The sequence below is a fragment of the Falco cherrug genome, chromosome 9 (genome assembly GCF_023634085.1).
Source record: "Falco cherrug isolate bFalChe1 chromosome 9, bFalChe1.pri, whole genome shotgun sequence".
Classification (NCBI taxonomy): domain Eukaryota; kingdom Metazoa; phylum Chordata; class Aves; order Falconiformes; family Falconidae; genus Falco; species Falco cherrug.
Window position 1 is genome coordinate 8803548 of NC_073705.1, and position 13217 is coordinate 8816764.

At 54.1% G+C, this 13217-nt stretch overlaps 1 protein-coding gene across 1 annotated transcript in view; it reads right to left on the reverse strand.

Moving 5' to 3' along the window:
* Window positions 1–2374: 2374 nt before the first annotated feature.
* Window positions 2375–13217, reverse strand: part of VAV2 (vav guanine nucleotide exchange factor 2) — a 149255-nt gene continuing 138412 nt past the window's right edge. The window contains 10 exon segments of the mRNA XM_055720424.1: window positions 2375–5231; window positions 5899–6053; window positions 9153–9276; window positions 9363–9450; window positions 9558–9674; window positions 10404–10456; window positions 11065–11139; window positions 11358–11485; window positions 12778–12799; window positions 13162–13178. Of these exon segments, the coding sequence (XP_055576399.1) occupies window positions 5184–5231; window positions 5899–6053; window positions 9153–9276; window positions 9363–9450; window positions 9558–9674; window positions 10404–10456; window positions 11065–11139; window positions 11358–11485; window positions 12778–12799; window positions 13162–13178 (827 nt within the window). The 3' untranslated portion in view covers window positions 2375–5183.

Genomic DNA, 13217 nt, shown 5'->3' on the forward strand with positions numbered 1-13217 from the left:
TAAAACAATACAAACCCAAGTTGGCATTCAGCATCTCGAGCCATTCACCAAGCTGAGGATGGACAGTGGAGACAGTGGCAGCGACCGTGGTCCTTCCAAGCCCCGCGCTCTGATGCATCTCCAGAGGAGGAATGAAAGTGGTTATTTGTTTTTGATGGTCAGCCCAATGCTGAGGGAGCCTATGCCAGTTCAATCTTTTCCTTACAAATCTTAGATTAACTATAAAGGAAAGGAGCACAGTCATTTGTGCGCGGCAGCTGGAGTTTTTTCTAGGTCACAGAAAATATTATATGGCAAACGCAGGAATGAACCAGCTAGGCGTGCTGCAGTGCCACGGCTCATCGCTGTGTGCACCAGGCTGCATCCCCATCCCCATCCCCACCACAGCCTGCACAGGCGTGCATGCGCAGCCGGCTGCGCTCTCCCCTGCACCGCACCCTGCGTTTGGTCTTGGGAAAGCATTACATGACCCCAAACCCAACGGAGGCTTGATCCTGCACAGTCCTGCTGGGCAGAGCTCTTCTGAGCTCTGATCTTGGCGAGCCCCTGCCTCAGTTTCCTCATCCTGCTTGCCCAGCAGTTTGGACTCTTGTTTTGGGGTCCATCAAGCTGGGCGGCACAGGAGCTGGCACCCAGCCGACGCGCCTGCTGGCAGCATGGACCAGCCGAGGTGGCAGAGGGAGGTGGCCACGTGCTGGCCAGCCACAGGCCACCGGGACTGCGGGGCGTGCTCAGGGCCCAGCCACAGGGACATTGCAGGGTGTCTGTCACACTGCAGCATGGAGCAAGACCTGGTGTTTGCAGAGGGCAGCCAGCAAATGCAAGCACCCCCAGCACCATGTTTGCTCAGAGCAGAGGCAGTGCCCTGGCAAGCCATTAGCCTGGCTAATGCAGGTGATTGTCAGCAGCTGCTGTTGGGGGGGGTGGGGGTGGGGGGTAGGAAATAAAAATCATAGTAAGTAAAATAAAAAGAAAACCTGTGTCTGGTGCGTCCCCCCGTCCTGGGGCAGGCTAGGGTCTGTGCAGGGCTTGGAGCCAGCTGTGCTGGTCATAGCTGGAGATTTATTCTCCCGTTAATGCCCCTGGGAATGCTGCCTCTAGTCTGGTTACAGCACCTGGCTGTGGCTGGGCACGGCAGACAAATGCCCCATTTATCCCCGAGGCACCAGACCTGGCACTGGTTCAAACCCCGGCTGGGGGGTTAGGCATGGAGCCGAGCAAAGCCAGCTGCCAGGGCACCCACCTGTAGTGCTGCCGGCTCCAACCACCCCTCGAGGATTAAATGCCACCAGCTGCCCTGGCAGAGCCAGCCCCTGGGGTGGCAGGGCTGACCCTGGAGGCAGGACCTTGCATGGAAGCAAATTTTTCATTTACCTGCTCTCGCAGCCATCAGTCAGTCCCAAGCTCTCATGCTGCATCTCTGCAGCCCAGCCATACCATGGGCATCAGATGGTGATGCCTGACCCACTCAGTGCTGAGCCGATGCTTACCACCAGCAGAAGAGGCCCCAGGTACCAAAACCTGGTACCTGGTTATATACATGGTGCATATATAAATACACATATGGTTAATACACGGTGCATGTTGGAAAGCTTCCCTAGACTGAACAGCAACAACAGGGAAAGGGTTTATCCCAGGTAGGGGCCATCACCTTGGCCAAAGCTAAATACCTGGCTGAGCAGCATCCTTCCAAAGCAGCATCCCAAAGTGAGTGCCCAGCTCATGTCCTGCTTCTCTGGGTAAAACACCTCTCCTCCTTGCTATAGCTCCCTTCAGCTGACCCTGAGAAAGTTGAACTGAGAAGGAGAAAGCAGCGGGGATCCAACAGCAGAAAAAAATTAATATTCATAATTAAATGACACGGCAGCTCCCAGAGGCATCTCCGTGTCTCTGCTCTGGGGTAAAAACTCCAGCAATGCCTCAGGTATTTTATAAGTAAATGTGCAATTTCTTTTATTGCTCTGGAAAACGCTGCTGCATGCGGTGCCAAGTGGGATTCTGGAATATGATACCTGTGAGTGACTAAAAGCCATGGAAAACCATCCTCCTTCTCTCACTCCGCAGCGGTTCCGCTCAGGCACGGAGAGGAGCCCCAGGAAATCCACCCGGCAGGAGCGTGGGACAACTGCACGAGAGGCAGCTGCTCCAGGAACAAGAAGTAACCCAGCAGGGAAGTGGTCAAAGAGCCCTATCTGGCACCGCAGGAAGGACCTACTCTGAATTTTGGAAGGGAACATTCACAGTTCACAGCAGGAATCGAAAAGGCAAGCCACCCCTCCGTCCCCAGCGCAGCTGAAGGGGGTTTAGTGACAAGAAACCCGACACAAGCCTGAGCCTCTGGCACAGTAAAAACCATGGCTGGAAAAAAAAAACCTATCAGCAAAATTACACTTTATTTTTTCATTGTGGAATTTACTTTGATGTATTGTAACTTAAAAAGGTCTGGAAAAACCACATGCAAAAGGGTTTCTAAGTAGCAGCTAAAGTTTCTATTCCAGCATTACAAGCTACTCCAAATGATTTCCAAATTCCCAGCTATAAACTATTCCATAAACAAACAGTTTTATCTTTAACCCCCCTCCACCCCACCCCAGTTAGTGCAGTGCAAAGGAAAAACCCAAGGAATTTACATATTATTTTCCAACGTATCCCATTGCAATTTTGAATGATCTGCGATGAACTAAAATATATATACAACTTTCTCACCATCATAAAAAAACATTTCCCTTTCTTATTCACAGATATATATTGTGGCAAATGGCTGAATAATTACTTACAAACAAAACAATCTTTTTAACAAGTTTCTTACAACAGTAAACACAAGAAGGAGAGCTCTCTGGAGGGCAGATTTGGCAGGCCTGGGAGGGAGCGCAGGCAGCTGGGGATCCTTTTGGGGCATAAAGGAGAGACGGTGCCACAGTCCCCATGACGGAGGACGTGCTCTTCCAGAGGGGATACCCTTGCTGCCATACAAAATCGGCCACTTTAAGGAGGGTCATGTAAGGCTTTAGGATCTGAGGCATAACACGAGCCATTGTGAGTTTGTCTCGGGTGCGTGCGTCCCATCCACCCTGAACACACCCTCAGCCCCAGCAGCTACTGGCGTGGGAGCAGGACCCCTTGCACAGGAGAAGCAGGGCATGGCCAGCTCCCTGCTGCCTGCCCCCCGTGAGCGTACCCCGAGCCGGCAGTGGTTAGCACCAAACAGTACCTTAGGAAAGCCCCGAGCCCCTCTGTGTCCCCATCACCTCTCCAAGTGAAACCCCCCGTGGGCATCTGCCCCCGCCAGACCCCAGCGACACCCACCCCACTCCCCACACGGCACCGAAAGCGGCGGCAATCGCAGGGCTCCAGGAGGAGTGGGCAGCAAAGTAGGATGGCTCTGGGCTTGTCACTGAGCAACATTTAATTTCCAGGTTAACATCTTCCCGCTTTCCTGGAGAGCCCAAATCTCTTCCATTGATTATCCCGAGCAGGGCACTGCGGCTCCCTTTGCGGCAAGGCTTCGGAGCAGCCGTGGCACCCCTGTGCCAGGGACCGAGGGCATCAGCACCGCTCACCCACCCAACGCTGGCATCTCCCAGACCTGTGCCAGCGCGATGCTGAGAGCTGACACCGGGAACACGGTGTTCCAAGGCAGGACCAGGGGAACAACGTCCAGGCATGGAAGTACCAGTTCGAGATGTCACTTATCAGAGAGGCTGGAGGGCACCTCTTGGGGCTCAGATATCGGACAGAGGGATGTTCTTCCCTGTCACACGCTCGCACAAATAATTTGTTCACATCTGCGCTTTGGATGGAAACTCCAGAGCTGGGAAAGCAAAGCTAGTACCCGGCAGAAGATGATGGCTGTGATTTCCACCCGGCAGCTCTGCCTACCAACCACAGGGGCTGCACTTTGGAAGGACCAGACTCGGACAGACGGTGCTTGGGACACAGCGGCAACGCCAACACAGAGAGACCTTTACTTGACAGCAGCAGTAGAAACAGCCTGTGGGAGGAAGAGAGGGCGCAATGCTCACAGCCCCCAAAAGTGCACACAGCTGGGGAAGAAGAGATGCTTTCACAACTCAGTGGGAGAAACCGAGTTGATACCATAGCCCTTACTCCTGTGGGTTCGCCGCCCTGAGCTCAGTGAGGTGGGATGGTGTCACGGCTGCAAGAAAAATCAGCCTGGCTCGGAGAGGTCCTTCCCACAACAGGACCAAGCTGGGAGCGAGGGCAGGACAGAGCCACGGATGTATGCTCCTCAGTGTGTACCTGGTGCCTTAGTGGCCTCCAAACCCCTTGTGTGGCAAAGCACATCTCCAGTCCTGCAATGTGCCAAGCCCTCCAGCTCACCAGTGGGACCAGTCTGCTCCCCAGGCTGCCCCTCTGCCCACAGCAAGGCTGGTGGGACTGATGGTGGTTGTAGGGAAAACTGGCTTGGGATGCCAAAGCGGGTCTTTCCCCTCCTGTCTGACCTGGAGGTCCACTTCCAGCCAAAGTGTGATGGTGAAAACATGCTGGTTTCACAGTTGGCATCCTTCAGAGACGAGCAACAGCTCTTTCCTCTTCCCGGGTCAGGTGCCCCCGCTCTGTCCCCTCACCCCGGCTGCAGCATGATGCTGCTGGGCGCTGCTGCACGGCTGCCAGGGAGACTGCCGAAATCCTGACCTGGGGGACCCACTCCGGCGGCGTGGCAGGGGGGCCGCGTCGTCTCCTCGGGGCTGAGTCGCTCCCTCCCCTTAGAAACTCCCAAACTCTCACCTTGGCGCACCCAGGCACCAGCCCAGGTGCCAACCTTCAGCCACCCTCCCACCACCATCACCACGGTGGCTTTTAAAACACCTTTACTAAAAGGGCTTTGGACCCCATCCTCGGGTGGGCACCGCACAGAGTCTCTCAGCTCTGTCCATACAGGGAAGAGCGGCTTTCCCGGGACTTTTCTGCAGCTGCTACACGAACGTCATCCCACAGACCATCAATCTTCTATACATGTAAGAGAAGCGAGGCCGGCGGCGGCCCCGATGCGCGCACACACACACTGTACAGAGGAACGGGTTGCTAAAGAGTCTGCGAGAGCAGTCCCGGGAGGCGCCCGGCCGCGTCCCACCAGGAGCCGCGGGCACTGGGACAAGTGTGCACGGTCTGCAGCAGCTCGCTCTGGGCTCTTGACAACTTTCCATCACACATCCCCGCAGTCATTGCACCCCCTCCTCTTCCACATACGTCGAGGGAAACCAGCCAACCTGTTGGAGAAGCGGAGAGTGAGATGGAGACTAGGGAGCTCAAGGGATGTGCTGTCCCATCACCCGGATTATCTCCCTGCCACCAGGGGCTGTTCCCTCTGAGCCATCTGGATGGTGCTGGATGTGCCCACATCCCAGTGCACGACGGTGATGGCGGTGCAGTCATTACCCTAATTTGCAATGGAGCTACCAACTACACATTGCCTCGGATACATGAGTTATCTGTAATATATAAGGGATCAGGGCATGAAGAATCTGTCCCCAGTGATATAAATTCTGTGGGACACCAGGTCAAGCCACCAGCCTGCTGCTTTTCCCCCAGGACGCTGAGCCTTTCATCTGCAGAGCCACTTGTGCATAAATTCCCCAGGTTTAAGGAAGAGCAGAGCAGGCCATCCCCCGCGCTGGCGTGCCCATCTGCCCACCGCACGCTCCCACCTGCCTGCACGCACTGGGCACGGCATGTCACTGTCACACAGCACCAACGGCAGCACAGCGGTGGCTCTCACGAGATGGCAGCCTACCCACCAGCCAGAAAAAGAGGGAGCGGGATGTGTACCCCTGCCCTTTGCTGTCCTGGCAACATGCTGCGTTCCAGCTGGGCAGCTTGGGAGTGGGGAGGACCATGTGCTGCAGAAACGGGGCAGGACATTATCGATACACTCACTCTTCCGTTGGTTTCCCCTTTCCACCATCCCTGGTCCCCGCCAATCCTGCTGTAGATCTTCACCACATCACCCTCTCGCAGGGAGAGCTCCCGCATGTCCCGCGCTGCGAAGTTGTATCGTGCCACCGCCGTCCCTATGACCCGTGGGGTGAACACTGCGAGGGGACAAAGCAGAGGGTGTCGGGAGCTGCCCCACCACACGGGACTGGCCGAAGCCTGGGGAAAGCTTGGTGAGGTTCAACCTGGGTTTTCCACTGCAGTGCTGGCTCCCATTGCATCCGAATTGCTCAGCCCCGCACAGACTGGGCCGGTCAGGGTTAAACTGGATTCCTGCTGGGCTTTAAAGAGCTCTGTGGGCTTGGGAAGACCTTCTCTGCTGACCAGGAGAGCCCAAGAGGGGCTTGGTGGGGATGGCTGGGGTGAAGGGCACTTTTGTGAGAAGGTGGCAAAGTAAAAGATTTCACAGGAATACACAATCATTAACAACAAAATAATGGGAAAATCCTGTTCTGCTATCAATGTCAGATCTGGCTGCTGCACCTCAGCAAAAGATTTCACAAATCAACTTGTATTTAAACTACTTCAAAAACCGAGTCACTGGGATTGGATCCTCCTAGAGATGCCGAGCAAAACCTGCGTGTTTTGCCATAAAGAGGAACAAGCTGTTAACCCGGTACCCTCCCGGCTCCTGCCCCTGCCAGGGAGCAGCCAGGGCCCTTGGAAACTTGGTCCCATTACAGACCAGAAGGTGCAGAAGCACCCTGAAAACCCTAACGCTGACCAACAGCTTATGAGAAGCCCTGTGAGCCAGCCTGGGACCTGACCGCCGGTGGCACCGGCACTGCCCAGCCCCATGGATCTCCATCACTTCAGGCAGGGGATGCTCGGGGAGGCACAAGGAGGAGCAGCAGTGAGGGAGGAAGGGCAGGGGCAGTGCTCGGCTTCCCTGCCCCAGTGACTGGGCAGCGGGAAGGAGGGCTGGACAGCAATGGTGGGAGGGATGGGATGGACACAGGAGGAGAAAAACACACCTCCTCTGAAGTCTGCAGAAAAACGCCACCCTGAAGGGACACTGTGTTTTGCTGAAGCTATTCTTTTTGTCCCAGGACTTTCAAGGATTCATTTCAATTTTAAAAGTTTGCAAACCAAGGTTGAACTAAGTTTGAGGAAAAGCTTTGCCCAGGTTTTCAGCTCTCAAAATGGAAGGAGATGAGGATGGCGATGGAGACGGTCCAGACACACAACGTGCAATCACTGAAGGGCTCGTCCGTCCTCGCCAGGCCGGAGAACGGAGCGAGAATCACGGCAGCTTTGAACTCTTTCATCAGGAGCTTGTTCAGAGCCCACTGCTACACAAATCGCTTTCTGCAATACTTTCTATGCAGTTAAAGCATCCCAAATTCCCAGAATTATGTTCTAATACCTTGAATAGTTAAGTGTTCCTCCCAAACACGGCACTAAGGAAAGCACGTGGGGTTTTGCTGATGATTTTCCCTGTCCAGCCTAAAGAAAATACTGAAAGGTAAAAGCTTAAACAGGAAGAAATGAACTGGCACGGTTTTGCCCTGATCCCTGCCGAACAGGGAGGAAGACACCAGCCTGTAACGCATTTGATCAATGGAGTTCAAAGGCCAGAGCACTGCTGCACTCTCTGCAGGGAGCCTGAGCCCCAAAACACATTTGGCACCGTAGGATCCCCCCCGCCTCCTCAGCAAGGGTCTCCTGGGCAGCCTCAGATACCAGAGCTCAAAAACTGCCGGACATTGAGATGTTCTCCTTGTACAGCAAGGAGAAACAGTCTGGAAGACGGTGTGATGCCAATGCTCGTTCGGTGAAACACACGGGATTAGCAGGTCAAGCTTGAAGTACATCATGAGATCCCAATGCGCTCGATTCACTTTTTCATTAATTTTAGCCCCCTTGCTCAAATAGCGACAACTCCATCTTCTCCCTGCCTTGATTTTGGCGAGAGGGGGGAGTGTGTTTGGCTTCCAGCCAAGCCATGGTTCATTATTTCCAGGCTGTGCCCCAGGGCAGCACCAGGGACCCCCTGAACTGCCTGTGAGTGATGGAGGGACAGTGGGGACCCCACAGGTCCCGCCACTGATGGCTTTCAAGCTGGGGATGCTGCAGCCTGGGGAAGGTGGCAGGTCTCTCCACTGGGGAGAGGCACTGGTACCTGACCAGAAGGGACTGGAGGAGCTCTGAGAAGAAAAGTTGAGGCCCTGAGGACTGAGAAAAGAAAAGTTGTAGGAAGCGCAGGAGGCTGCAAAGAGGTTAGAGAGAAACAGAAAGAGGCAGAACACGCATTAAAAAGGAAATTAAAAAAAATATTATAATGCACAATGCTTTAAAAGGTGACGGAGAAACGTGGGGCAAAGCATGCAGAAGGGCTTGCACAGGGGCTTGGAGCTGGTGGCAGGTCCAACCACAGCCCCACAGCCAGTGTAGGGGCTCACAAGTCATCCTAGAGTTGTATTTCATGATAAGGGATACTTAATCAACTTTTAAAAACTATCTTCCTTTGGTACTCTTTTTTAAATACACCATGGAAAAAGGTTTTTTTTAAAATGCATTTTCCCCCACAAAGCCATTTCTGCACTCAGGCTTTTAGACAAAATGGAACGTTTTGCACTAATGCACCTTTTGCTTTCCATTTGTTTTGATATTTTATTTATTTTTTTTTTATTTTAGGCACAGACTTACCGTTCCTCCCATCACCTCCATTAAAGGAGTCCCACTGGGATTCAAACCATCACAAGTCACACTGGAACTGCATCCATTAACACACATGCACAAAAACTCACACGGCCAGGGAAGACACGAGACATCCCGCTAACAGAGCATCACACCTCTGCTCACTACCCGCAGGAGGATGGGCTGCCCCTGCAGCCACGGCTCCTGTTCTGGCAGGACCAGGGGGTGGCAAACCACCCCTGAGCACAGGGTGCAAAACCACAGGAGGGAAAACCAGCCTCCCCCAGCAAAAAGCTCTCTCTGGGAGGCTGCATCCGCTCCATGGAACTGCACAAGCTGAGAGGAGCAGTGCCAGCCAGCCCCAGCTTGGCCGAACCCCTCTGTTCCCCACCATCTCCTGTAAGACCCATCCTCAAAATGCCACCAGCCAAGCAGGAGACTTCTCAAGCCCTACAGCAAAGCCATAAATCCCTTGGTCCAGATGGTGCTCCGACACCTTGCTGAAAGGGTGAGATTTTCCATCACAAGTTTCAGGACACCCGCTCGCTGGGTTTTACCTGGAGAGCGGGTGAAGGTCCTGGAGGTAGAGCGCTCCCGAGACTTATAGGGGTATTTCAGCGTTGTGTCCAGCTGCTTGAAGCTCTCCTTCAGCGAGTGGCTCTGGTAGTATTCGACCAGCTCCTGGCAAGGATGGACAGGCACCCAGCTGTCTCCACCGTCCTCTGCATGACTTGCAGGGACAGCGTGCACACTCTACAAAAACCTACCAGCAGGCTTTCAAACTTCTTGGCTTCTGTGATGTGAATCCAGTTGTCCTTCTCCACCACCTTGATGTGCTTCACCTCCTCGTTGAACCTGTGAACGGCAGCAAAGGCACTCAAGGAAACACAGCCACAGGCTCCAGCCCCATCTCATCCTCCATGAGCAAGTAATACTAAATTACTACATGAAGTATTACTCACTTAATACTGATGGCAAAGCGCTCGGCCTCAGCCGGCCGCTCCCGGATCAGGTAGGTGCCGCTGACATGAGACTTGAGCAGGTTGTCTGTCTGCTGCCGCTCCATGTTCCCTGCGAACCTGAGCCCAGAGGCTAATTAATTAATCAACTAAAAGTGCAAGTGCATCTTTAAAATAGGCGTACTTCAGACAAAAAGATACATCTTTTTTTAAAGGCATGAAGGTTGAGAAGGCAAATCGAGAAACAGGGCTCATCCAAAACTTCATGAGCACAAAGGAACGTGTCCCAAGATACGCAAGAAGCTGCTGAGCTGCTGCACAGGGAGGGTGGGCGATGCAGAGTGCAACCTCTTCCCTTTGAAGGGTCTTGCACCTAGAAAATCCCACTAACTGGGAATCGGTCCCCAGGTAAACAAGGCTTCAGCAAGAGCTAGGGAGTGGGATAATTTAGACTCACGGATTTGCAAACCTGGCTGGAGCTGGAGGGAAGGAGCAGGAGGCAAGCTAAGTGCAGCCTCTCCCACCAAGGCAGGAGTTGCTTCCTTCCACCCAAAAAAGTTTTCTGGGAACAAAACCCACAGAAAATGGGAAGAGAAACCAGCACCTCTCCTTATGCCTCTGACCCTCTCCACAAGTGAAGAAACCCACACCGATGCTGCGAGGGTTGCACCAGGTTTCAACACCCAAATGCCCCATGGCCACATGGGATACATAGGTGGGATACAAAGCATTGCTCACCTGCATTCATAATTCATTATTACAGTGGATTCCCGATCATTTAACAATTAAAAGGTAAGGGCGATGTATCTTTACAGCCACAGGCAGGTCGTGCCCAACAGGGCGACTCACCACGGGTACGCCGTGTAGTCTATCTCCCGCGAGGGCGGCCGGCTGTTGGGAGGCTGCAAAGAGAGCATTGCTTATTGCTGAGGAGCCGGCATCTCATCGGGCTGGAGATCACATGCGAGATGCTCCTCCAGCGGGAGGGTTTTCATCTGCCAAGCTGTTTCTGAATTATTGGCTTGGGCGAGGGAGGGCAGTGTTGCAGCTGAGCATTGCTGCCTCAGCCTCCCAGCTGTGATAAGCATGCTGCATTTTTTTTTCATTTACCTGAACATTTTTTAATTGGGAAGCGGCTGACAGCATTACAAAACACAGTAACAAAATAAAAGTGTATTTTTCCCATACTGTGCCCGATCCTCAAGTACTCTGCTCCTGAGTCAGCCCCACCGAAGAGGAACAGAGCCCCGACCTGGTCACACCAACCCCAGCCTTGGGAACAGGGCTGACACCAGCCTGACCAGACACTGGCAACCATGGGATGATGGATCCACTTCCCTGCTAAGCCAGCCACAGTAAAAGGCCTCATTCAAGGGCCAGGACGTACTGGAGGGACCAAGATCTCAAGCAGAAGGCTGAGAAGCACGACAGGCACCAGGGGAGCAGCACCTCCCGTGACAGCCCCCAGCGCCCACCCCAGTGCTCCCACCTCCATCTCTGTGGCACTTACCCTTGCATCCACGGGGCAGGGCTTTACTGACGAGCTGGGAAAATAACCCGATTTCTTCGTCTGCAGCAGCCGCCCCTGCAAAGCCAAGCCAGGTATCAGACTGGGATATGCACGGGGGAGCAATGCTTTTGCCGTGCAGGGATGGGGACAGGTGCCAAACTTCCTCGCAGACCCCCCAGCTCCCAAACCTAGGCGTATGCCCGCACTCCAGGAAAGCCCACAAATAAAAGGGACAATGCAGAAGTCACTGGTTTAAAGCGTCCTGGGAAACTGCCCAGGGGAATCACTCTCACCTCCCACCACGGCGAGTCGGGGTCCCCCCTCAGCAGCTCAATCACATCCCCAATTTGAAACGTCAGCACCGGCTTCCCAGGGGGAGCTGGGTTTCCGTGGTAATTCTGAACCGCCACCATTTTAGGACCTGGGAGAGAAGCAAAACAGTTTCATCACCTAGTCCCTGTTAAGCAAAACCAAAACAAAAACACCCCTCCCGAAGCCTGTTGTTCCTTATCCTGTGAACCACACATCTAATGGCACCAGCAGGCAGGACTGGGGGGCAGAAACCATGGAAGCAGAAAGGGACGGTGCCCACAGCAAACAGTCCTGGCTCCCATAGTTACATGTGAGTTTAGACTGAGTTCCCTGAGCAAAATTAAACCCATGAAGGACCGAGCCAAGCCAAAGCTCCGACCCCCAGCCCTGCACCTGGACTTGAACCCTGCCATGGCAGACTGGCTCTTGTTAGGCGATGCCCGGCCAGCACCAAACCCCGCCGGGTTCAGCGGTGACATCCGTGATTGCAAAAGGGACCAGCGAACACTTGGCTTGCACGGAGTTTCAGCTGGACCTGGGACCCAAACGCCCCTGAAGCTCTCAGTCGAAGTCCAGCTGTCTTGCTAACAACTGCACTTTAAATAAGCTTCCCCAGCTGCACTAAAACCACAGTGTTTATCTTCAGAATGTTTCCCCACCTCTGCCTCTCCCTGCCCAGCGAGAGCACTCTGTCTTTTTTTTTTTTTTTTTCCTTAACCACCAATTTGATTCAGGTTTCTTTTGCCAGGCTTGGCTTGCTTTCATCAGAAAAAGCACAAAAACAAATTGTTCCCTCTCCTTCGAGCCAGAGCATGGGCAGGGCAGGCCCAGCACTCCTCTAAGCTGGTTTTAAATCAAAAGAAAAGAAAAAAATATTGTGGTAACCATCACGACTAAGGGCCCCACCAGAGGGCAGCGGCTGGAGCCGCACATCCCTGCAGCACCAGGCAGGGAGATGCTCCCCATCACCACCAACCCTCCCTGTCAGGACGCGCCTGGTCTGCTCTGAAGGACCGTGTGGCACAAGGAAATTCGCCGGGCTCTCCTCGACTACTGGTGGGGTGTGAAGAAGCTTTTCTCACACGGCAGAGCAGGCCAGGGGCACGAAGGCACCCAAAGGAGCGATGCGGTGCTGGAGCTGCAGCGGGCAAGGGCTGAGCCTGGGCATGAGCTGGGTCTTTCCGCACGGGGACCTGCTGCTCCAGGGAACAGGGATGGAGAGACCTCGGCTCCCCATCGCTTGCCGTGAGGGCTGCGCAGGACCCTTCTGCAGCTCCTAATGCTCCTTTCTGGTTTCAGAAAGCGCCTCCCCCTCCCACATGCTCAATATTAGGGACACCTGCAGCCACATGCAGAATGCTTATCCCTACTTGCCCTCCTGCAATACAGTAATGCCCTTACCAGGTCCAGCACCCAGTGAATCCTGCAAAGAGAGAGGAAAAAGTCTCCATGAGAACACAGTGGTCTCAGCTCTCTCCATGAACACCCGCCTGAAGCCACCAGGATGAGAAACCCTCTCCCAAAACCACCCCAGTACTTCCCAGCCCACGGTGCTCGCCCCAGCTGGGTGCTGACACCTCCCGAGGGCTGTGGTGCTGCACAAACCAGGCCAGTTTTGGGCTGGAGAAGCCGCCATCGGTCTCTAGTCCTACCCCCCAGATTGCTGGGACTCCCCCAAGGAGGGCACTGGCTTTCCCACAAGCTGCCTGCACCCAGACCGGGCAAGGATACAGGCTCTGCCCAAGGCAGAGGGGGATGCGGGAAAAGGGCCAGCAAACAATGTACCTGGTCTGCCGAAGAACCTGCAAGAGATTGGTAAAATACGTGGTTAATTTAACAGG